Source organism: Lacerta agilis, chromosome 18, assembly GCF_009819535.1.
Source record: "Lacerta agilis isolate rLacAgi1 chromosome 18, rLacAgi1.pri, whole genome shotgun sequence".
In the NCBI taxonomy this organism is placed as follows: domain Eukaryota; kingdom Metazoa; phylum Chordata; class Lepidosauria; order Squamata; family Lacertidae; genus Lacerta; species Lacerta agilis.
This window is the reverse complement of record NC_046329.1, coordinates 7,401,612-7,426,260: the sequence shown is the minus strand read 5'-3', so window position 1 is coordinate 7,426,260 and position 24,649 is coordinate 7,401,612. Positions and strand designations below refer to the sequence as shown.

The window sequence follows — 24,649 nt, the reverse complement described above, 5'->3', positions numbered from 1 at the left end:
GCAGGCGGGGGGTTGGGTTGGTCAAGGGAAGCAAGCATCCCCACGCAGAAACTCAAAATTAATCGGGGTGGTGGTGATGGTGGTCACCTGCAACAAATTGCAGAGTGATTAGGATTGTGCCTCTGGGTAAAATCGCTCCGGTAACGAGGAGGGCTGGAATTCCAAAAGGGGAGGGACCCAAAAAACGTTATTGCTGCAGGGGTGGGCGGGGCAGGCTAACTCCTCCCCCCGCCACGCCCCCGCCAAACAACACCAACAGGTCCACCGAGCGCGAGCCAGAGTGGATACCGCAACTTTCCCCTTTTGTGCCACCGCCCCCCGGATCTCTCCCCCCCCTCCCCGCCCAAACCGGGTCTAATCTGACTTCTCCCCGTCGTCGTCCTGGTGGGCGTCGCCGTCGTGGCCGTTCTTGTCTTCCTTGGACAGGTGAGCTTGCGAGCCGAGGGCGGACAGGGAGAGGAGGCCGGTGCTGGCGCTGACGGCCGGGAGCGAGGGGGGCTGCAGCCCCACGGGCAGCGGGGTCAAGGGCAAGGCGAGAGCTTGGAGCTGGGAGAGCTGGTGAGCTTGGAGCTGCTGCTGTAGGGAAACGAGAAAGCAAGAGAAAGAGGGGAGGGGGCAAAGGGGTGGGTGAGCGGGGCTTGCAAAGAGGGAGCGGCCTGCCAACCACCTCTGCAAAAACAACAACAACAACCAAACCAAACCAAACCAAACCAATCACATTATCGGTTCTGTTCGCACGCGGGGGAAATGGAGCATTGCTACAGCAGAGGGAGCGTGCTTCGTTTTTTTAAAAAAAGCTCTGGGGTGCGGAACCTGTGGTCTTCCAAATTTTGCTGGACTACAAAGCCCATCTTCCACGAGCACCAGTTGCAGGTGATGGGAATTGTAGTACAAAAACACCTGGAGCCCCTCATTCTTGGTTCGGGTGAAGCACCAGGGATGGCGAAGTTCTGACCCGCCACCAAGAGTCCGAAGGAACCCGCGACGTTTGCCCAGAGGTTTGCAAATGCGAGTTAACGGGAGGGAACCCCAACCAGACACCGAAACGAGGACTGAGCATCATGCCGTGGCATGTTCATCAACTGATGTGGGGGGGGGGGGATGGAAAACACTGGAGGGAGGGGGGGAGTTAACAGGATGGAGAATCTTGGGGGAAAAGCATAGCCGGCCAGAATCCTGAACAGTGACAAACTACGCTGCAACACTTTGTTGCAGGTCCTACACCTTAAAGTTTCTTCGGTCTGCGGGGGGGGGGGGGAGAAACGTCTCTTTTAAGAAGGTCTTGTGGTCCGCAATCCAGACCTTTCTGTCTGAGCCCCAGCGCCTATTGGAAGCAGAGCCGTGGGTCTTTCTCTGCCGCAAAAAATGTCCTTCCCTAAGTGTGTTCCGAAATTTAAAGGCTGGTTAAAAATAAACTAAAGGGGGGGGGGAGCCCGGTTTGGATATATTGTCAGAATGCCACCAAGGGAGGGAGGAGAGAAAGAGAAAGGACTTCAGCTTCTCCCTGGGGGAGGCTGGGGGCACTCTGTCTGCACTCAGAGACCACGCACATCTTTGTGCTGTTTGGAGGAAGCTCCATCTGCTTGAAAATTTGGGTTGCTTCCGGGTTTCGGTGCGCGCTCGTTCACAGAAACACTAAATCGCTCTTTTCATGTTGCGAACGGGCCTCCGGAACGGATCCCGTTCACAACCAGAGGTGCCACTGCACTCTGAAAATTTATTGTTCCAAAAATGAAACCTCCACCTGGTTGTAAATATTTAGATCGCGCCAATGAGAACGAGTCTTTCTGTAAAAAAAAATTGATTTAAATCAAGCCTTACTGACTACCCTGGTTGTTGTTAAGGCCATTATTGGGTGGGACAGACAAAAGAGTTCTTCCCCTTTGGGGCGGCCGGTCTGGAGAGGAAGTCTTCGGTGGCAACTCTCAAGAGGAGCCAAGGTGGGTACTTAAGGAAGATGGGAAAGGGAGGGTGGGGGGGACGACAGGATTGTACTAACAAACCTGAAATTTAGGTGCCATGGGAAACTGAGCATCCCAGGGCTCCTTGCTGATGTTGTCACGGGGCGCAAGAATGCCACGAGAAAGCAATCGAAAGGTTGATGTGGTGTCAGATCCCCAGTCCGTGCTGCGTTTACACTGGGTCGCTTCTCTCAGCCTAGCCCTGCAGCTCCCCAGAGGTTGTTGGGCCACCAACCCCATCACCTTTGACCACTGGGCATGCTTGCCGAGGCAGAAGGGAGTTCAGCAACCCTCTTAGCTCTGACCTACAGGGTTGCCGCGAGGATAAAATGGCTGGGAGCCATGCCCCGCTACCCAGAAACCAGGATAACAACATGACCAGTAACGCATAGCTCAGAATAGCTCAATACACCCGCCTACACAAGAGGTTGCCCGTTGAGCTTCTGAACGAGTCACTGTTCTGCCTTGCCTGCCTCCGCTGAAGGAGTGGATACATGCGGCACATCAGGTGCGGCAGGAGCGAGTGAGAGGCGCAGCGGGACAACCCTCCCCCCCGAGGATGCCTATCGCCTCCCTGCACGAGTCCCCGATTTCGGACTCTTTTCAGAGCTTGGCCCCAAGCGTGGCTGAGTTGTCGGGACGGCTGCTGCTTCGGAAGCCGAGCCGAATGGGGGTGCTCGCTCCCACGGGAAAGCGAGGACTGTAGCCAACGGAGAGGCCTCCCCAGAGCAGTGACTCATTCAGAGGGTCGGCGGATACCATCGAGGGCTTCAGATTCCAGCTCTCAGCCGCCCCGGCCAGTATGAAACTGGGGGCTGATGGGAGCTGTAGTTTAAAACCCCTTGGAGGCAAAGCTTGCTTTAAACAAGTAAACCTTGGGGGCTGCAAGAGTTGCAAAATGCCCAGGCATATCAGCTCCAGGTTGGAGTTTACAACACAGGAATCCAGGTACAGTGGTACCTTAGTTGTCGAACTTAATCCGTTCCAAACTCCCGGAACCATTCGAAAACCAAGCCGCGGCTTCCGACCGACTGCAGGAACTTCCTGCACTCAACCGGAAGCCGCGCTGGGGATGTCCGGCTTCTGAAAAACGCTCGCAAACCGGAACACTCACTTCCAAGTTTGGGAGCCGATTTGTTCGGGAGCCGACCTGTTTGACAACCGAGGTACCACGGTATGAATAATAACAACAACAACCGGCACTTTTTTGCTTAGAAAACGTTTAGGGGGTACTCTCATTTTGACTCAAGGAAGCCACCATTTTATAGTTCAAATCGGGGAAAATAAATGCAGGGGAAAGTACAAAGATTCACAAAATGTTTAGGGGTGTGTGTCCCCCAAGAAAAAAAAAGCACTGGTAATAACAATAGTAATTAATAATAATAATAATTAGCAATAGTGATTTATTTGCAACATGCATGATTCCCCCCCTTTAATTATCGAAGTAGTCTCTCCCCAACGCTAACCACTATGCTATCCTCCCTCTCAGCGGAAGGAGCGCCAATGCTCTTCCCTCCTACCCACCGCCCAGTTCCCGTACGGAACGCCACGGACCCGGATGATAGAGTTGAGCTCCGGCGCCGTCACCTGCTTGGCTCGCTCAATGGCTCCGAGGACCTGCTGTTGATGCTGGAGAAATAGAAAGCAAATAACCAACCACACACATACTCCACTGGTGGGGCGGGGAGGAGGTCCAGGAACAAGGGGGAGGGAGCAACAAGGGACGCGCGGAGATATCAACGGACGGAACAGTTTCAAAGAGGGACTCGGGAGCAGCCGAGCTAATGCCGGAGTGAGGATGAGATTTGCCCGGGACTCGGGATGTGGATTTCTCGAGCTCCTTTACACCCAGAAGAACGTCAGGTCTTCCCAAGACGTTCACCTCTGGCTCAGAAGTAGACTGAGCCTCTGCACATCAGCAAGGAGCCCTGGGGTGTGCGGTTTCCCATGGCGCCCAAGTACTCGGTCGGGATACCAGGCACCCTGAAATCTAACCATCCTACTGGAGAGGAAGGCCTGGGGTGTGGTTGCGGGCATGCAAGGAGCCCTGGGAGGTACAGTTCTCAGGGCACCCTATTTTTCCTGATTTCTCAGGTGCCCTGGGAAACTCAATTTCCCAGGAGCACTGGTGTCTGGCACACTGTTATTCAGTGTGTCAGGTATGGGATGAAGCACAGGAGGCTTTCAGGTTGGTAGGTAGAGAAGGAATGGGGTTGGTGCCCTGTCACACCAGGCCCTGTCACACTCCCAACAATGTCACCAAGAGTGTGCCAAGTCACCAAGGCCAAAAGCAAGCTGAGTGAAGTCTGCCCTCCTTAGGGAAAGATGAAGTTGCTATAGAAAGTGGTGGGGAACATCTTTGGTTTTTTCAGTGATGAAATCCAACCCTATTCTCCCTTGCACCCCCCCATTTGCCAAAAAGAAGAAGAAGGAGGGAGAGAAGAGTTACCTCTTGGGAAAGATAGGGCAACACTTGAGCACAGATCCCGTTTAACCTCTTGACAATTTCGGCCTGCAATGGAAGACGGAAAGAGTCAACGTGAAGACAGAAAGAGTTCGGCCCCGGATGGAAGACAAAAAGGTTCAACGCGAAGACAGAAGGAACGTCAATTGAAAAGATGCCAACTCAAGTCTTTCAAACACCGTGGTGGCAGTGGTGCGGGCTGGGGCTGTGAGGTGCAGCCCAAAACATCTGGAAAACACCAGTTTTTTTGGGGGGGGAAATGTACACTAGCCACTCCTGTGACTTAATCTCACCTCACCTATGAACTCACAAGGCTTAGCCCTGGAATACAGGGATTGTAGACACTGGCTTATTTTACAGGGTCATCACAAACATTTGACGTTAGAGGATTTGATATCAAAAATATGGGATGTGGTATATACAGCAAAACTAACTAGCATAGTTAAGTCACTTAATCTTCTTATTGGAAAACTGAATGCTTTCACCACTGATACAAAAATCCCAGTATATTTTAAGAGAAAAGCATGCCCAAACTGTGAATTTTAGGAGGGAAAGGGTATGCAAAAATGAGTATTTTAAGGACAAAATGCATACAAATGCAGTATGCATTTTGTTTCTGGGCGGAGAGAGCATTAATTTTTTTTTTTTTTTTTTTAAAATACATTTTGCAGATCAATGGAGACCTGAGCAGGCTCCCAGGTCAATAAGGGACTTGCTTCATTCTTCCCTACAGGGAGACACCAGAGGGGCTGCTTCAGCTAATGGACACTGAGTTCTGGGGACAGGCTGAGTTAAGGGTAAATCGCCATGAGGACTAGAAAGCTGCGTCTTACCTGTTTGTGCATTTCAATATTGAGCCCATAGGACATCTCGTAGTACTGGAAGGGGCAGAGGAGACAGAGAGGAAGAGTTAGGATTTGAGGAACGGGAACAACAACAGCGAAAATAGGGCAAGAATCGCCATAGCCTTCCCCTACTCCTCACCCCCATCCTTCGGCTATTTCAGATACACCAACCCTGTACCTGGAAGTTCCACTTTGATACCGTAATGAGACGTCCGTGAGAAAGAGTGTGCATGGAGCAAGACTCAAGGCACGTCCTCTTAAAGGAGGCGAATGGAAAAAAAATTCCAAGCGAACACACATCATGAGGACTAGGAGCGTTTCCAAAAAGACAAAAACGGAGATTCCGTTTTTTGCGGCTTCTATGCAGCCTGCCGCAAATGGAATCTGTGGGTTGTTTGGCATTTCCTCCTATTCTTCGCTTCGTTCTCCACCCCCCCCAAAAAGCTGATAGTTTCCTGGGAGATAATTCATCTCCCTCTTATCTCACCCTTCCAGGGGAAGCGCGAACGCTCGGCTGGAGCTCTGGAAATCTTTCCAGCCGCCCTTAATGACACCTTGGCGGAGGGTAATAAAAAGCCATCGAACTGGAATCACAAACACACAGCCAGGGACCTTAAGCCTTCTGTGCCCACCCTAAAGGTAAAGGGACCCCCTGACCGTTAGGTCCAGTAGCGGATGACTCTGGGGTCGCGGCGCTCATCTCGCTTTACTGGCCGAGGGAGCTGGCGTACAGCTTCCGGGTCATTTAATGAACTGAGATGTGTGTGTGTGTGGGGGGGGGGAATCCTCCGTCTCAATTCGCATTCGTAGCTCAGATTCAATCTAGCAGCGTCTCCAGACAGGACTGGGGGAAGGGGGGGCGGGAAAGACCCTTTGCCTGAAATTCAGGGGAGCTGCAATACCGAGCCTGAGGAAGAACCTTTCTGACCTGGTTCTTTTTTTAAATTTTTATTCATTTTGTAAGATATATATGTATGTGTGTGTGTGTGTGTGTGTGTGTGTGTGTATATATATATATATATATATATATATATATATATATATGCTGTATATCAGTGTTTTTCAACCTTTTTTGGGCAAAGGCACACATGTTTCATGAAAAAAATCACGAGGCACACCACCATTAGAAAATGTTAAAAAATTTAACTCTGTGCCTATATTGACTATAATATAAAGTAATTCTCTTGAATAGGAATCAAATAAACAAATTTTCCCACGGCACACCAGGCAACATCTCGCGGCACACTAGTGTGCCGTGGAACAGTGGTTGAAAAACACTGCTGTATGTGTATATATATATATATATATATACACACACACACACACACATATATAAATGTATATATACATACATATGTGTGTGTGTATGTATGTATATATATATATATATATATATATATATATATATATATACACATATATACATATATATAAATGTATATATACATACATATGTGTGTGTGTGTGTGTGTGTGTATATATATATATATATATATGTATATGTATATATACACACATATGTATATATATATACATACCGGTATATATATTTTAAAAAATATTTATTTTGTAAGACATAATATTTTTAAAAGGTAATTTTTATTCGTTTTGTAAGATATATTTTTTAAAAAATAATTTTTTATTCGTTTTGTAAGATATATATATATATATATATATATTTAATAATTATTCTGATTCGGTTCAAGGCAGTTTCTTAATGCTGCTATAACAAACCAACCACACACTTGCTACGGAACGATGAGGACTGGATTCTTATTTTTACTTTCAAAGGGCTCCATGGTACACGGCTCCTGGTTTGCACTGCGGAAGCCCCACGCCTGACCCCAAAAAAGCCATCTCCGGGGTGGGGTGAGGGGGTGGGGAAGCTGCTTCTGTCTGAAACCCCCAGCCAGCTTTGACAATACAATGGGACCTGTAGTCCGAGCTGAGCTTTCCAAGACGAGGTGGAGTTAAAAAGGCTCTTTGCCAGGCTTCAACCTCGGCTAGTTTGAAAACGGAGTCAGGGCCTTGATCTTGTGTCCGTTCCCCCCCGCCCCACCCCCTTGCGGCTTCGCCGTCTCCCGCCCCTGCCTCCTCCTCCTCTGCGAGCGCTCGGCTGCGAGTGCGAAACCTACCATCACATAGTGGCGCTGCATCTCCGACTTCTCGCTGGCGAGCTTGTCGCACTCCAACTTCAGGCTGCCGGTTGGGTTGGGGGGGAAACGAGCACAATGGAGTAACGAGAGAGAGAGAGAGAGAAATCACCGCCAAGAACAACAACAACACACCGTTTACATCTAAGAACGGTGATATAAAATATCACCTGGTGATATAAAATATCACCAGGACCCGCCTTCCGGAATTGCTGCTCCGAGGTTGCTTTCATAGAATCCTAGAGTTGGAAGAGACCCCAAGGGCCATCCAGTCCAACCCCCTGCCAAGCAGGAAACACCATCAAAGCATTCCTGACAGATGGCTGTCAAGCCTCTGCTTAAAGACCTCCAAAGAAGGAGACTCCACCACACTCCTTGGCAGCAAATCCCACTGTCAAACAGCTCTCACTGTCAGGAAGTTCTTCCTAATGTTTGGGTGGAATCTTCTTTCTTGTTCACCTGCCTGGTTTTTAGATATCAGCCCCCAAATCACGCTGCCGATATAGCAATCGAGGACCGCCCGCAGGGGAGGAGAGACTTATCCAACCCGAGGGCCGGATTCCCTCCTGGGCAACCTTCCAAGGGCCGCCTGCCGATAGCAGACAGGGCCAGAAGCCAAAATGCGTTGGGCAGCGAGTAAACAGAAGCTTTTCCTTTAGGAATTACAGGTACCGATATACAGGTGAAACTCGAAAAATTAGAATATCGTGGAAAGCTTCGTTTCTTTCAGTAATTCAACTTAAAAGGTGAAACTAATATATGAGATAGACTCATGACATGCAAAGCGAGATACGTCAAGCCTTTATTTGTTATAATTGTGATGATTATGGCGTACAGCTGATGAGAACCCCAAATTAACAATCCCCACTTTGGGGTTTTCATCAGCTGTACGCCATAATCACCGCAATTATAACAAATAAAAGCTTGACACATATCTCGCTTTGCATGTCACGAGTCTATCTCACATATTAGTTTCAATTTTTAAGTTGAATTACTGAAAGAAATGAACCTCTCCGCCATATTCTGATTTTTCGAGTTTCACCTGTACTTTGTATTTTTGGCAGCAGTGCTTCAAGGAGTACTTTAACAGGATGAAATTCTAGATTTTACTAATACACACATACAATCAGCCTATGAGTTTAATTGTTGTTTCTTTGTGTGTATATATTTTAAAGTTCCTGTATGCGATTCTTTTTCTTGCGATTTTATATGTAAATGCCTAATAAAGGTTTGATAAGATTGATTTGTAAAATAAATAGAAGTGATTTCAAAATCAATCAATCAATCCGTTTTAACCACCGCAGGCTGGTTCCTACGCAGACATCTCAACCTGCCCTACACCGAGGGATGCAAGAGGGAATAGTTCGAAGTAAAGGACACAGCCTAGGTTGAGGGACGGGGTGTGGCTTAGGAAGAGGGGCATGGCCTGGGGAGAATTGTAGGGGGCCTGATCGAGGGGGCCAGAGGGCCATATTTAGTCCTCAGGGCTGAGGCCCCTCATCTCTCCCATGATTTTTTATTTTGCAAAAACTGACGTAACCATTAATAAGAACTTGGCGATTTCCGCGAATGTTGTCAAAAGGATACTTGCCTGTGGTACTGAGCCTGCAGCAGCTGAAACTCGTCCTTAATCCGGTCACAGGAATCCGACGTTGTGAACTTCAATTGCTGGGGCAAGTGCGAAGAACCCTGGGAATATATCCATTATTTTAACCAGTTGACAAACGGCAGAGATGGGCAATAGGCAAGCTTGGGGAAAAAAATACCTTCCCATCTTCCTTACTTAACCCAAGGAATGAAAATAATTAGGTGCCGGATTATCTCCCCGTCCCCAGCCAGGTTTCCGTAAAACCTCTTGCCCCGACATCACACAAGGGGAGGTAGGATATTGTGCTGCTGGGGATTATTGACGTCACTGGCACAGACCAGTAGGCGATGATTCCAGATCTGGAACTCCAAATTGGTGGAAGCTGCGGGGGAGAGCGTTTCCTCCCCATCGAATTTGCTGGCGTCTGAACAGCGGCAGTAGTGAATATAGGCTACGTACTGTTAAAAATCTTGCGATTCCTGCACTGCAAAGAGGTCAGGCTATATAGAACGCACTGCTTGCGAGAGGCAGGGTGTTGTAGCGGCGAGCGTTCTGGACTATTCCCTGGGAATCTAGGGTTCGAATCCCCACTCGGGTGGTGACCTCGGGTGCCAGCCACAGACCCTCAGCCTAACCTACCTCACAGGGTTTTTGTGAGGATACAATGAGAAGCACGCATGCCACCCGGAGCTCCTTGCCGATCGGAAGGTCGGCGGTTCGAATCCCCGCAACGACAGGGTGAGCTCCTGTTTCTCGGTCCCTGCTCCTGCCAACCTAGCAGTTCAAAAGCACGTCAAAGCGCCACAAACCCCAGAGTCGTTTGCGACTGGACCTAACGGTCAGGGGTCCCTTTACCTTTACTAAAGACGTGATTGTTCGATCCCAGGAGGCTGGCTGGTCACTGCAGGAGCTGCTACCGGAAGGAAGGGGGTGATGGATGTAGCGGGGGTGGGAGCAGGAGATCATGTGTCCAAAAACATTCCCCCGTATTTTACTTCATTTTGAAAAAGCATGGAAATCTAGCTCATCAGGATGAGGACTGCGACCTGGCTTGCTAGCTTTCTACGGGAGAGGAGTTTTATTTTGTCAGAACGTTTAGGAGAGCCAAACCTGCTGCGCTTCAATAAGGTGGGGGGGGGGCAGCCGTGCTGCACATCTCTATGCAATCTGGATCCGATCTGCTGCCTTTCAAGGCCCCACCCCTGCACCTTTAGATCCAGGTATTTTGGATATTTTAGTTACTGCATTTATCTCCCTTTTCCCTCTCAAAGGAGCTCAAGGTGGCAACCGGGTTTCTCTCCCCCGTCCTCATTTAATCCCAAGCAACAGTGCTGAGAAGGAGCGACCGGCCTATAAGGTCAGAGAGAGAGAAAGAGAGCGCTTCCTGGCCAAATGGGAGAATTCGAACCTTGGTCTCGCTCCCCAGGTCCCAGCCTGATTCTCTAACCACAACTTCACAATAACCACCATATATCTAACATAACTATTTCAGCGCCCTTCGTTCAGTCTCGAGATAAAACTTGCAGTTTTGTTTGTCTGTTTGTTAAAAAAACTAAAAAACCCAGCTTTTTAAAAATCACCTAATGTGCAAATCGCCTTGAGGAAATGAGTAAATCAAGGTCGATAATAATAATGATAACTTATTTCTTATGCAACCCTTCACCCTAAGGTCTCCGGGTGTGTGTGTGTTTGTGTGACAGCACTAAAAACAACCCACTCACCAGATCACTCCCCTCCCCTCCTGCAATGGGGCTGCTGCCCCTTCCCTCATTTCTCAAGGCACTCCGATGGGTCACAACCCCCGCAACTGCACCCCAAAGAACCACGAACCCCCCCCCCCCCCGGTGCTCCACTTCCTGGGCCAAATGCCAGCCTGGAAACTTTCTCTCCCCTGCCGCCAACCCCCCCCCCCCCAGCCCTGGACACGTGCAGGACGAAGGCGACAGCCGCTCCCCTTTCTCACATCTGGCCTGGGGAGTTTCCCTTCAGCACCCCAACCTTCTCCATGCACCCCAACCTCCTCCTTCCTCCCTTCCCTCCCTCCCCCCGCTTGCACCCCAATCCTCCCACTGCTCTCCTTGACACACAAACCCCTCTCCGCTCCCTGGCACCCCAAACCCCTCACTCCTCCCCCAAATTTCCCCTCCGGCGCCCCAACATCTACCTGCCTCCTTGCTTTCTTTACAACCGATTTCCCTTCCGCCTGGCAACCCCGATCCTCCCCTCTGGGCACCCGAATCCTTCCCCTTCTCCTTAGGACCCCCAACCCCCTCCTTCCTACTCTGGGCACCCCAATCCTCTACCCCGACACCTCAAACTCCCTATTGCCCCCTCTAATTCCCTTCCCCGCACCCCAACCCCCTCCTAATCTCCTCTCCTCCCTCGATCCCCCTCCCCTTTGCACCGCACCCCTTCTCCCTCTCCGGCACCCCAATCGCGCCCTCCTTCTTTCCCTTAGCACCCCACCCCTCTCCTCCGGGCACCCCAACCCCCTCCTTCCTTCTCCGGGCACCCCAACCCTCTCCTCCCTTGGACCGCAACACCCCCTTCGCCCCTACTCAGCACCCAACCCCTCTCCCCCTGGCACCCCGCCCTTTCCCCCCCTCCTCCCGGGCACCCCAATCCCTGGCGCCCCCGCCCTCTTTGCACCCAGCTCCCCTTCCCTCGCTTCTCTCCTCCCCTCCCCCACCTCACCGAGTGCCGGCTTTGAGGAAACATCATGTCAGGCCCCGATCCGAGGCGCAGGGCTGCGGCGGCGGATCTGGAGCGCGCTTCCTCCCGCTTGCGCCAAAGGCGTCCGCAAAGCAGGCCCGGAGCGCGCGCGCGCCTTCTTCCCCTCGCCTTCTGGGGTGCTCCGGCGGATCCTTCCTCCGCCCCGGCGGGCTATGCAAGCAGCAGCCCCGGAAGGGGAAAGAAGAGGGGGAGAAAAAGGAGCAAAAAACACCCCAAAACCTCGCGAGGCGCACGGCCTCCTTGCTTGCTGCGCCTGGGCAGAGAAGCAGGGCCCCGCCGGAGATGCGTCCTTGGCGAGGTTGGGCGCAGACGCACACGCGAGCCCCTCTCTTTCGGCTCCTTTTACTCCCGATCTCGCTCCTCCTCTTGCTCCAGGTCGTGCTCCCGCTCTCCCCGGCTCCCTCGGCTCAGGATGCGACCCTCCCCGCGGCCTCAGGCCTTGGCCCGAGCGGCGCAGAGCTTTGCCAAAAGGAGACGGACACCCGTGCGCGCCGCTCCGCCTTCCCCAGCTATTGTTTAATGGCGGCTGCGGAGGCGCCTCTCCTCTCCTGCGGCTGAGCGCCGGCGCCACCTGCCGTCGGGCCGCGGCATCTCCCGAGGACGCGCACCCCCCCCCGAAACACCCCCAAAATATCCCCCCCCCAACCGCCAGCCATGGATGTATGTACAGGATTAGGGAGCTAGGAGGGTCGGGGTGCTAAGGGAAAGAGAGGCTTGGATATTCTGTTGATGTGCTGTTGTGTGCTCTTTTGGAAGTGGCCCATGCCCAGTCAGATGGGCGGGGTACATAATAATAATAATAATAATAATAATAATAATAATAATAATAATAATAATAATTCAGTCCTGTATACCTGAAGGAGCGTCTCCACCCCCGGACACTGAGATCCAGCGCCAAGGGCCTTCTGGCGGTTCCCTCACTGCGAGAAGCAAAGGTACAGGGAACCAGGCAGAGGGCCTTTTCGGTGGTGGCACCCGTCCTGTGGAACTCCCTCCCTTCAGATTTCAAAGAGATGGACAACTACCAGATATTTAGAGGACATCTGAAGGCAGCCCTGTTTAGGGAAGCTTTTAATGTTTAATAGACTATTGCATTTTAATATTTTGTTGGAAGCCACCCAGAGTGGCTGGGGAAACACAGCCAGATGGGCGGGGTACAAATCATTATTATTATTATTATTATTATTATTATTATTGAGTTATAGCCACTTTTAACTATCTGCTTTTATCCCCCTCTTCTTTAAGTATTTATGTGCCTTATTTTACCTCCATCTGATACTAGTCTGTGAACGTAATAAAGTTTGCAATAATAATAATAATAATAATAATAAATTTTATGTGAGTTATAACCACTTTTAACTATCTGCGTTTATCACCCTCTTCTTTAAGTATCATGTGCCTTATTTTACCTCCATCTTATGCAAGTCCGTGACCATAATAAAGTTTGTAATGCTGTAAGAATTGCAGAAAGGGTAATTGGTGTTAGCTTGCCTTCAATAGAGACAATTTATGCTACCCGAGTTAGGAAGAGAGCAGAGAGAATTGTAGCAGATCCTTTACATCCCGGTCATCATCTGCTTGATTTACTTCCATCTGGACGTCGCTACAGGACTTCATATACAAAATCGGCCAGGCACAAGAATAGTTTTTTCCCTTGTGCCATTAAATTGTTAAATTTGTAGTTGTATAGCTTAAGGGGAGGTAAAATATGGGTGGGGTTTCTTTGCTTCTTTGCATTGTGAGAGGAACAGTGTCTGTATGTTTACATTGCAATGTAGCCGAAACAAATTCCAAGTATGTTGGAAAATGTACTTGGCCAATAATAAATTATTCCTATTATTCCTATTCCTATAATAATTTTACGTGAGTTATAACCACTTTTAACTAATTGCTTTTATCCCTCTCTTCTTTCAGTCTTGTGTACCTTATTTTATTTCCATGTTTGTATCTTATGCTAGTCCGTGACTGTAATTGAGATACGAGTCTCATAATGTCATTATTATGATTGGCAGACCAACTCTGCATTACAAAGGGGGTCTGCTAACATGACATCAAGACTGGCAACATCAACCCTGCCATGTGGGCATCCCTTTGCAGAAGACCGCAGTGCCTGGAGACAGACAGTCAAGTCGTGACCAGAGGAGGAACGAAGGCTGGGAGGATTTCAGGGAGAAGAAACACCATGGTTCATCTGCCATGGTGGTTTTGCTCACCTGTTTGGGCGAAGGAGGTGAACAGCAGCAGCAGAAGAAGAACCTGGCGGAATCTCCACATCTTGACGCTTGCCAAGGAGGGAGATGCCTGGCGCTTAACTCTTCAGCCTCTTGCCCCCCCCCCGTAGCTTTTATGACGTCCACCCTCTGGACTCTACCTTCCCTAGGAAGCCACAATGTAGACTTGAGATCTGATAGGCAGGCTTATCGTTTTCGGTTGCCACATGGCTGATCCCACCACAAACAGCAATCAGATAGTGAGATGGGGAGATTGGGGGAAATGAGAAATGGAGTGACCCCAGAATTGGAGATTTTTTAAAGCAAAGGTTTACGAAATCAGAGGAGCAAAGATAATTCATTAAAACAAAATCAGAGACCAGCTTTCGGCAAACTCAAGTGGCGGTTACTATCTCCTCCTCCTCCTCCTTCATTAATTAAATTTGTATACTGCCCTTCTTTCTGACAGGACACTGGACACTGGATTCCTAATGGTTTCTCCCACCTGGCACTGGGGAAGAAGCAGCACCTCAAAGCCCAGCCCAGCATCCCTATTTGCCCTGGAGGAAGATTGGAGGGTATGTTGTCTCCTGAGGCACACGGATGCCAGCAAGTCACAGTGCAAGAAGCCAGCACTGAAAAAGGCCAAATCTCTGATTTGGGGAGAGGGGCTTTAGCTTGGGGTTAGAGTCCCTGCACTGCATGCAGAAGAGTAGACAGATTGGTGGGGATCTCTCCATGTTTGACTTGGATCATATAAAGCTACTGATTTCAAACCCTCCCCTCCCCACAAGTCCACAACTAGGAAGGGGTGAATCTCTGTGTTGGGGTGTCTCCCAGTTTTTCATCTTCCCACTCTTCAGTTCCATGCACCACACATACACATCACCTTACAATTTAAAAAAAAAAAAGTCATGCGGATGAATTAGCAGTTTATTGTGAATTACTCTTGAGACACAGAGTTGCATGCAAGTTTGCCAAAATGGCGCGTCTTTGCAAAGCAATTTCCCCTAAAACAAGGCATTTGGGGGCAGGATCCTTTCACTGATAGACACGCCTCATTCCAGTCTCTGAATTTTTGTGCACTAAACTTGCCTGGAGAGCCAAACTGCAAAATTCAGAGGAGTGCAAATTTGAAAGCATGGCTGTGTTTCGGTTCTTATTCCAGAAAGTGTGAATGAAAGAGGTACAATCTTACCTTTGAGCTGAATTTAATTTCCCCTCTGTCCCTCTGGTATGTCACCCACAACCATTAGCCTGGAGGAGTTTGGCATGTGAAACTGGTAACTTTTAACAGCCCACCCTCTTGTTAAATGCATTTTGGTGCCCAAGTCTTTCATATGATTGCCTAGGAATCCTAGATCTCAGACCAGTGTTTTGGACATTGATGAAATGCCCAGGGGAAGTCCCCTAGGTCTGAAATGAAATACCTCCTGTTGAACAGGGTGAGAAATTCCCACAATCCTCGCCTTCCGGTGTCCCAGAAGGCAGCGTCCAAATCTATACCAGGCTGAAGAGGGAGGATGGAGGAAGGTTGAATCATCTAAAGTGAGGTGCGGTTAATCTTTTGGCCATCCAGGTGTTGATGGATGTCAACTCCCATTGCCCCGTATTGGCCATGTTGTCTGGGGCTGGAGGGTCATAGCTGTCAAGTTTTGGATTTGAAAATAAGGGATCAGCAGTCTCACCTATCCCGGGGACAGTCACATGTCAGTGGTGGGCGGAGCCAGAAGCAAAAGTGGGTGGAGCAGCAATGTAGGGCAGCCAGCAAAGAGGAGGGCAGCCATGTGCTCTGCGTGATGGAGCCCCATCGTCTTCTTGTCTGATCCCATCAAAACTGGACAGGAAGCAGCAGCTGCTCAAAGGCAGCCAGGCTCCGCCCACCAGTTAACCCTATTGGCCGGCTGAGGGGCTCGGTGGCAACGGATAGGGGCTGATGCAGGGGGAGGAATACACCCCCCTGTAAGCACGGGAAAGGGCTCCCACTTGCTTTGAGGGCTGAGGCTTTTCTCTCCAAGTAGGCGAGGTCTTCCCACCCAGTCCCTGGCCAGCAGGGGAGGAGCTGCTTCCATTCCATTGGAGTCCAACAACATCTGGAAGGTGACAGGTTCACCTCCCCTGATCCAAAGGACGAGGAGGAGATCTATGGAACTTTGGTCAGTCCAGACATTTGGACAACGGTGGGGAACCTTTGGTCCTCCAAAGGTTGCTGGACTCCCATCAGCTGCAGCAAGCATGGCCAAAGGACAGGGATAACAGGAGTTGCAATTCAGCAGCATTGGGAAGGCCAAAGGTCCCCTTCCCCTGCATTAGGAGAAACCAGGTAGGATAGGAGGAGTCGCTCCAGGAAGTCAGAGGTGTATGGCACTCTGAGAGATTGTTCCAGCCGTATGGGGACAGGGAGAGAGAAGGGGCAGAGAGATAGAGCATTGAAGGTTGTGGGGAAGAGGTGTGATGGGGAACATGGTCGGAGCAAGGAGGTGAGCGTTTTTTTTTAAGGGGATGGGGAGGGACTGAAGGAACCTGTGGAAACCTAACAGTGTACGAAACGCCTGATATTTTCTGAAGCTGTTGAGGGGGAGTCAGTGTGCATGCGTGTGTGGTTGCGGGATTCAAGCCAAACAGCTTATGTAGCAAGCAGAAGCATTAAAAGAAGAAGAAGAAGAACGAGGATGTCTCTGCTCTTTCCTTCTTCTCGTCACTTGGCCATGGTTTCCTTGATCCAAGGAAGGTACTTGGAAATGCGAGTGTATACGGCAGGAGGGCAGGGGTTGCTGTAGGAGAGGATTCCATGCGCTACGCCATTGCACACCAAAGGATCACCCTTCTCCCCCTGTGGAAGGAAGGAAACAAAGATGGCAGATGGGGGAATATTTGGATCCATCTCCTCAAGGAGGTCTTGAACGGTGACAAGATTGGCACACCTGCCAATTCCTTTTCCCCCGTTTTGAATTTCACCCAATATTTAAACTCAGCTCCCCACTTTCGTACATTGCTTCATAGTTTTCTCTGAATACATATTTATTGTATTCATAGGCTTCCTTCTCCTGTGAGGAGTTCAAGATGTCATGTCATCCAGAAAACAACCTTGCGAGGTAGGCCAGGCTGGGAGCTAGTTACTAGCCCCCAGGGTCACCTGGGGAGCTGTGTGGCTGGGGATTGACATGCACATGTTTCCTGGGATTGCTGCATGGCAGGGGAGCGGACCTCCCCCCACCGTTGGGGGTCCCTTCAAACTCTACATTTCTATGATTCCGTCATCTGTGACGGGGGGGGGGTGGCATTCAACTCTTCGAGGCTCAGCCCTGAGGCACAGATATGAAGAGCAGCAATCCCCATCTACCCAGTGACTGGCCTCTGCCCACGTCCATTTTGCTGGACAAGAGGATTACCCCCTTTCCTCGCTTGGCTCCAGCTTATGGATCTCCCACCAGGCCCTGGCAGCATCTCCAGCTGTGGCTGGGCGGGAGACTGTTAGAGTTTTCAAATTGCCTACGTGCAGAAATTCAGCTGTCTATCTTCAAGCAGTTACTAGTTGGCAGAAAGGTCAGATCTGCTATCTCTCTAGACCCTTAGCAATGACCTGTGATTGGTCAGTGTGTTCCTAAAGAGTGAGCTCTGTGTGAGAGCTTGTGTGGCTAGTGTGTGGTTTGGTGTGGAGAAAGTGGTCAGTGTTGAGAGAGAGACAGTGAGGAAAGATTTATGTTTTGTTTCTTTTATTTTGTAAAGTCTGTACATAGTAACTTATAGATACTAGTTGTTTCAATAAATGTTGTATATAGTTATCCAGTGAGTTGCTGAGTTCCTGCGTTGTGCTGTCCAGTTAATTACACAACAGCCAGAAGCTTCCAGAAAAAGTCTGCGGTTAACTCTGCTGTGTCCAGGAATACGTTATACTCCTGACACTAAATCTTAAGAGAGACAACCCCGTCCGAAACACTGACAATGCTGAGCTAACCGCTCAAAACCACGAGGACTGGAATCTTTATTTGGTTAAAACCAAAGCTCAGTGATAGAGCACTTGCTTGGCATGCAGAATGTCCCAATGGCACCCCCGGGTAGGGCTAAAAATGTCTGCTGCTGTTTGCCAGAGTAGGCATTACTGAGCTTTTCCTATGCATCTCCCTGGGCAAGGGAAGGGAAAACCAGTTTCCTAGGTTTCTATTTATTATTAAGTTTCCATGCATACATACATACATACATACACATTCTACGTATTTTCCTCCACCTGTTCCCACCGCAGCTTCCTTTTCCACGCTGCAGATCCCCTGCCTCTGGTATTATCGCTCTGCTGTTTCTGCTGACTCTTACCTGGTCAAATAACTGACAGCTGTCTTCACGTTCACCTGCACAGATCTTTCCATAATCAATCTCGGGATAGAACTTCCGGCACTCGCTTCGGTCATAGATGCTGGCGTTGGCCTCATGCAGCCTTAATGCGCAATCTTTCCCATTCGAGTTCCAGCCGGCCACACTGCAGGGTGTCCCCTCGGAGAGGTCCTTGCTAGATGTTGGCAATGGCAGGATGCGAATGTTTTCATTCAGACGAACCTTTGAACGCAGCTGGGGAAAGGAGAGGGAGATGAGGCAGAAATGAGCGCCTTAGCGTTGCAACGGGAAGCCCTTTAGGGAGCCTACTGGACCCTGTTCGTTTACGAATGTGGAACTGAATTCATTACAAGGAACTCTGATGGTGATAATAATCCGATCATACAACAACAACAACAACAACAACAACAATAATAATAATAATAATAATAATAATAATAAATTTTATACCCCGCCCTTCCCAGCCAATAACCGGGCTCAGGGCGGCTAACACTAATTAAAATCACAGCAAAAACATAAACACAATCAATTTAAAATACAGATTAAAATACAAATTTAAAAATTCAAAATTAAAACTGCAGTCTCATTTTCAAATAGCCCACCAATAAAAGAATGAAGCGTAAGTATGAAACAGAAACCAACCCAAAGGCCAGGTGGAACAGCTCCGTCTTGCAGGCCCTGCGGAAAGATGCCAAATCCCGCAGGGCCCTGGTCTCTTGTGAGAGACTGTTCCACCAAGTCGGTGCCAATACCGAGAAAGCCCTGGCCCTAGTTGAGGCCAACCTAGCATCTTCGTTGCTCGGGACCTCCAAAAGATTATTATTTGAGGACCTTAAGGTCCTACACGGGACATACCAGGAGAGGCGGTCCCTTAAGTACGAGGGTCCTAAGCCGCGTAGGGCTTTAAAGGTCAAAAACCAGCACCTTAAACCTGACCCTGTACTCCACCGGGAGCCAGTGCAGCTGGTAGAGCACTGGATGAATGTGGTCCCGCGGCAAAGACCCGGTAAGGAGCCTCGCCGCGGCATTCTGCACCCGCTGGAGTTTCTGGGTCAGCTTCAGGGGCAGCCCCACGTAGAGCAAGTTGTTGTTGTTGTTCAGTCGTTCAGTCGTGTCCGACTCTTCGTGACCCCATGGAACAGAGCACGCCAGGCACGCCTATCCTTCACTGCCTCTCGCAGTTTGGCCAAACTCATGTTAGTAGCTTCGAGAACACTGTCCAACCATCTCGCCCTCTGTCGTCCCCTTCTCCTTGTGCCCTCCATCTTTCCCAACACCAGGGTCTTTTCTAGGGAGTCTTCTCTTCTCATGAGGTGGCTAAAGTACTGGAGCCTCAACTTCAGGATCTGTCCTTCTAGTGAGCACTCAGGGCTGATTTCTTTGAGAATGGATATGTTTGATCTTCTCGCAGTCCATGGGACTCTCAAGAGTCTCCTCCAGCACCATAATTCAAAAGCATCAATTCTTCGGCGATCAGCCTTCTTTATGATCCAGCTCTCACTTCTGTACATTACTACTGGGAAAACCATAGCTTTAACTATACGGACCTTTGTCGGCAAGGTGATGTCTTTGCTTTTTAAGATGCTGTCTAGGTTTGTCATTGCTTTTCTCCCAAGAAGCAGGCGTCTTCTAATTTCGTGACTGCAGTGATCAAGGAACCCAAGAAAGTGAAATCTCTCACTGCCTCCATAACTCCAGAGCGAGTTACTAATGGCCAAAGAGCTGGATTCAGCTAAATGAGTCCGTTATATTTCATACATGGGGATGGAAGGAGACATTTGGCATTTAGCCGGCCAGAGTGGCTGGGGAGACCCAGCCAGATGGGCGGGGTACAAATAATAAATTATTATTCTTATTCTTATTCTGCCTTCAGGGTCACTGCCCTCGGGGGTGCTTGCAGAGTGAGGAAAAAAAATGCTTGGCGTGAGGTACCTTGAGCAGAAGGATATCATTTGGAAAGGTGCTGTTCTCGGATATAAACTCTGGGTGCTGGTATACACGGGCCACGCTGTGAAATTCATATTCAGAGTCATGTGCTCCCAGGAAAACTGTATCAACACTGGGGGGGGGGGGGGAAGCATCAGTCCAGGGTCAGAGATCCAAAGAATCAATACCCTTTCAGTCCCTGTGCAAAAGACCACCCCATGGTCCCTTAATAATAACAACAAGTTGTTGTTGTTTGTACCCCACCCATCAGACTGGGTTTCCCCAGGCACTCTGGGAGACTTCCAACAGAATATACAAAAACACAGCAGAACACCAGACATTCAAAGCTTCCCCGCACAGGGCTGCCTTCAGATGTTTGCAGAAGTTCATAACTTTTATCTATTTCTTTGACATCTGACGGGAGGGAATTCCACAGGGAGGGCGCCACCACCGAGAAGGCCCTCTGCCTGGTCGCCTGTAACATCACTTCTCTCAGTGAGGGAACCACCAGAAGACCCTTGGGAGTTGGATTTAAGTGTCTGGGCTGAATGATTGGGGTGGAGACGCTCCTTCAGGGATACAGGGCCGAGACTGTTTAGGGCTTTAGTAGCCAGCACCAGTTGTGCTCAGAAGCATACTGAGAGCCATTGTAGATATTTTAGGACCGAATGGTCCTGGCAGGAGCTCCAAGCCACCAGTCTAGTAGCCGCATTCTGGATTAGTTGTAGTTTCTGAGTCACCTTCAAAGGAATAGGAATAGGAATAATTTATTATTGGCCAAGTACATTTTCCAACATACTTGGAATTTGTTTCGGCTACATTGCAATGTAAACATACAGACACCGTTCCTACTCTTCACTGTCACCACATAGCGCTGGCCTTTTGGGTGAAAGCATCACGGGCTGAACCTCATGTACACAGGTGACTACACGACAACGGCCGTCCTTGCCAACCCACCTCCAAAGGGAAGGGGCAGGAGGCTTGGATTCTCGTGTCCAGATTTAGATTCTGCATGGTTTCTATCTATGGGTAGGGGAGAGGTGCTTTGTGTACAGCAATAATAATATTATTATAATAATATAATAAATTTTTATTTATACCCCGCCCTTCCCAGACAAAAACCGGGCTCAGGGCGGCTAACACTAATTAAAATCACAGCAATAAACATAAAAACAATCAATTTAAAATACAGATTAAAATACAAATTCAAAATTCAAACTGCAGTCTCATTTTCAAATAGACCACCAATAAAAGAATGAAGCATAATCTTTGCATAATCTCCTTTCCCCATTCTCCTTATCTGGCCCCAACGGAACCAAACCGGAACAACCATCTTGCTAGAGTAGGCACACTATTCTTGTGCCTGGCCGATTTTGTATATGAAGTCCTGTAGCGACGTCCAGATGGAAGTGAATCAAGCAGATGATGACCGGGATGTAAAGGATCTGCTACAATTCTCTCTGCTGTCTTCCTAACTCGGGTAGCATAAATTGTCTCTATTGAAGGCAAGCTAACACCAATTACCCTTTCTGCAATTCTTACAGCTCGTTGGAGCTTTTTCTTGTCTCTCTTGGAGGCTGTACCGTACCAAGCTGTTATAGAATTACAGAGAACAGTTTCAATGATGCCTCTGTAGAATTGGATCAACACTTCCTGGGACAATTTAAATTTCCTTAGTTGACGCAGGAAATACAGCCTCTGGTGGACCAAAGGTAGCCCCATGAAGAGCGCATTGCAGTAATCTGAGCAGGAGATGACCAGAGCATGCACCACTCTGGTGAGACAGTCTGCGGGCAGGGAGGGTCTCATCCTGCATACCAGATGGAGCTGGGAGACAGATGCCCTGGACACAGAATTGCCCTATGCCTCCGTAGTAAGTCCAAAATGAACCCCAGGCTGCACACCTGGTCCTTTAGATGTTTTTTTTTAAGGAAGCGGTTTAACAACCATTTCTTTCAGCGGGTCTGGGGAGACTCCCTCACAAAGGGAGGTGTTGTTATGAAATATTAGATATTAAAACTAATATTAGATATTGTTGATTGTGGGAAATTAACTGACGTGATGAACAGGATGATGTGAAGGGAAGGCCACCACGAGGCATTCTCGGGGGCTCCTCCTTTTATTGAAAACTCACAGCTAGGTTAAACATTAACATACAGAGAGAACTCTAAAGACCAAATAAGGAATGGTGCTACCTTCTAATACCAAATATGGAAAGCTGCTCCTTTGGCTACACCCACATGACATCTTCATTATGTACGTGCTCTCCTCTCACTTACTCACCCCCTCCCGCTGAACACCTCATGATCCCCCAGTACTTTCCCACCTATTCCTTTGTTCTCCTGCTCTGCCTAAACATGTGTTTCCCAACTTGGTGCCCACAATGCCCACAGAGCCATATGGTGTGCCAATTGAGGCTCTGTAGGTTGATTAATTAAGTGTGGTATGCCAACACTTATATATTAATTATTCTATCTTGAAAAAAGGGCGTGGCATGCCTGCGCCTGGCTAAACTATAATTCCCACAAGGAGGTATTCACCACCCCACAGAACCCATTGCCCAGCCCTGTCTGGCTCACTTTTATGAGCCAGGATGGGCAAGGATCAAGGAGATGGGGGGTTGGTTTTACTTGTCCAAGCATCCTGTCCACTTCCTCAGAGGTAACAGGTTGAAATGGATCCCATGCAACTTGACTAGACGGAGCAATGGCACTTTCCTGCCCCTGCCCTGCTCCCTTCCAAGCAATTACCTTTACCTGGGATGATGAGCACTCCTTAAAAAAGAGGGAGGCTTTGGGGCTGCTTACCTTTCGCAGCGTGCAGAAGTCATGACCCACTGGCGCCCCACGAGGAATCCGCCACAGGTGTGATCATTTTGGGAATCCAGCAAGGCAGCCATGTAGGGTCTGGAGTGAGGCCTGGCTTCGTTCGGGCAATCACTCTGCCTCCGCAGTGGATCTGCAAGAAGCACATGCACATGCTGTTGCTGCTTGCAAATTCTAGAGTGCTGTCGTTCCTGAGCACCATCGCAAAGGTTGGTGGTGACCTTGAAAGCCCCAAATGGCCCCGTTCCAGTATACCTGAAGGAATGAGGTTGGGCTTGGCCCCAAAGAGTAGTAGAAATTGACTCGTTGAGTTAGCGGGTTTTACTCACCTCTTTGGGCCAAGGAGGAGGACAGCAGCAGCAGCAGCAGAAGAAGAACCTGGCTGTGTCTCCACATCTTGATGCTTGCCAAGGAGGTAGATGCCTGGCGCTTAACCCTTCAGCCTCTTGACCCCTTAAGCTTTTATTTCCTCCACCCTCTGGACTCCACCTTCCCCAGGAAGGCACAGTCTAGACTTGAGATCTGATAGGCAGGCTTATAGTTTCTAGCTAGCCACGTGGCTGATGCCACCATGAAGAGCAATCAGATAGTCTGATGGGGAGACTGGAAAAAATGAGAAATGGAGTGATCCCGGAATTGGAGACTTTTTAAGCAAAGGTTTATCAAATCAGAGTGATGAAGACAATGTATTCATTAAAACAAAACCAGAGACCAGCTTTTGGAAATCTCAAGTGGCTGTTACTTTACTATTATTATTATTATTATTTTATTGAATTTGTATACTGCTTTTCTTTCTAACAGGACATTGGATTCCTAATGGTTTCTGTGGCCACTTGGTTGAAACCACCATCACCTCAGGTCTTTTAATCAGTTTCCAAACAGAATGGAAAATCTCTTTGCCTCTTTCGTGGCCTCATGCCTCAGCTGTGGCACAGAGGTGTCTTGCCGCCATCTTTGTGTCTTGTCTGATTATTTCCTCTTACTTTGGGGTGTTGGAGGGGTGACTGAGGGCCTGGCCACTCAACCGTATAACTCATGGACATGCATCAAAGATTAACATTGGGAGACTTGGAGCGAGTTCCAGAGTTTAACTATGCACTGCATGAAGAAGATGTGTGTTTGCCTCTTGCTGAATCCTTCCACATTCCTCCATTCCAGTCCCAATGGGCATCATCCATCGCTGACCATGCCCTTTTCTAACTAGAGCAATTGAACCCAGGACATTCTGCATGCAAAGCAGGGGGTCTTACACCAAGCTAACAATTCTCTCCCCATACTGGAGATTTGGCCTGTTCCACTGGTGGCTTCTGTCCTTTGCGACGGGTGGGAGAGAAACCAGGGAGACCAACAGCGGTGCCATATCCAAGCTTGGGCAGAGAGGCAGCTCATCCCAGTCTCCTCCCCATCCTTCTCCCTGCTGAATCCCACAAGGGGTAAACACAAGCGCTACAAGCATGGCAAGCGAGCAAACGCTTCACGCTGTTATGGCCGCCGCCATCCCATTTGTCCTTCTGCTCTCCAGATGTTGTTCTCCTCCAGCTCCCATGAGCTCCAGCGAGAGATGGGCAGCCTTGCCAATCCCAGGTTTCCAGGCCCAATTCTGTGGGATGTAAAA

The 24,649-nt window shown here is 49.1% G+C and overlaps 2 protein-coding genes across 7 annotated transcripts; both read right to left on the bottom strand.

Annotated features, from left to right (window-relative positions):
- Nucleotides 1-338: 338 nt before the first annotated feature.
- On the bottom strand, nucleotides 339-11,862 carry TLE5 (TLE family member 5, transcriptional modulator). Of its 6 annotated transcripts, none has more exons than XM_033136616.1 (7): nucleotides 11,706-11,862; nucleotides 9,015-9,112; nucleotides 7,406-7,469; nucleotides 5,259-5,303; nucleotides 4,411-4,473; nucleotides 3,486-3,590; nucleotides 339-576 (listed from the first exon to the last, which is right to left on the bottom strand). In XM_033136616.1, the coding sequence occupies exons 1-7, from the start codon at nucleotides 11,730-11,732 to the stop codon at nucleotides 355-357; spliced, it is 624 nt and encodes a 207-aa protein (XP_032992507.1). In that variant the 5' UTR covers nucleotides 11,733-11,862; the 3' UTR covers nucleotides 339-354. The 6 variants fall into 6 exon arrangements, with proteins under 6 accessions (XP_032992507.1, XP_032992509.1, XP_032992510.1 ...); XM_033136618.1 differs by having other exon boundaries at nucleotides 339-573; XM_033136619.1 differs by having other exon boundaries at nucleotides 3,516-3,590.
- Nucleotides 11,863-16,652: 4,790 nt separating this feature from the next.
- LOC117039715 (mast cell protease 2-like) lies at nucleotides 16,653-23,430 on the bottom strand. Its single transcript, XM_033136897.1, has 5 exons — nucleotides 23,364-23,430; nucleotides 23,017-23,167; nucleotides 20,216-20,342; nucleotides 18,266-18,517; nucleotides 16,653-16,787 (listed from the first exon to the last, which is right to left on the bottom strand). The coding sequence occupies exons 1-5, from the start codon at nucleotides 23,428-23,430 to the stop codon at nucleotides 16,653-16,655; spliced, it is 732 nt and encodes a 243-aa protein (XP_032992788.1).
- Nucleotides 23,431-24,649: the final 1,219 nt, after the last annotated feature.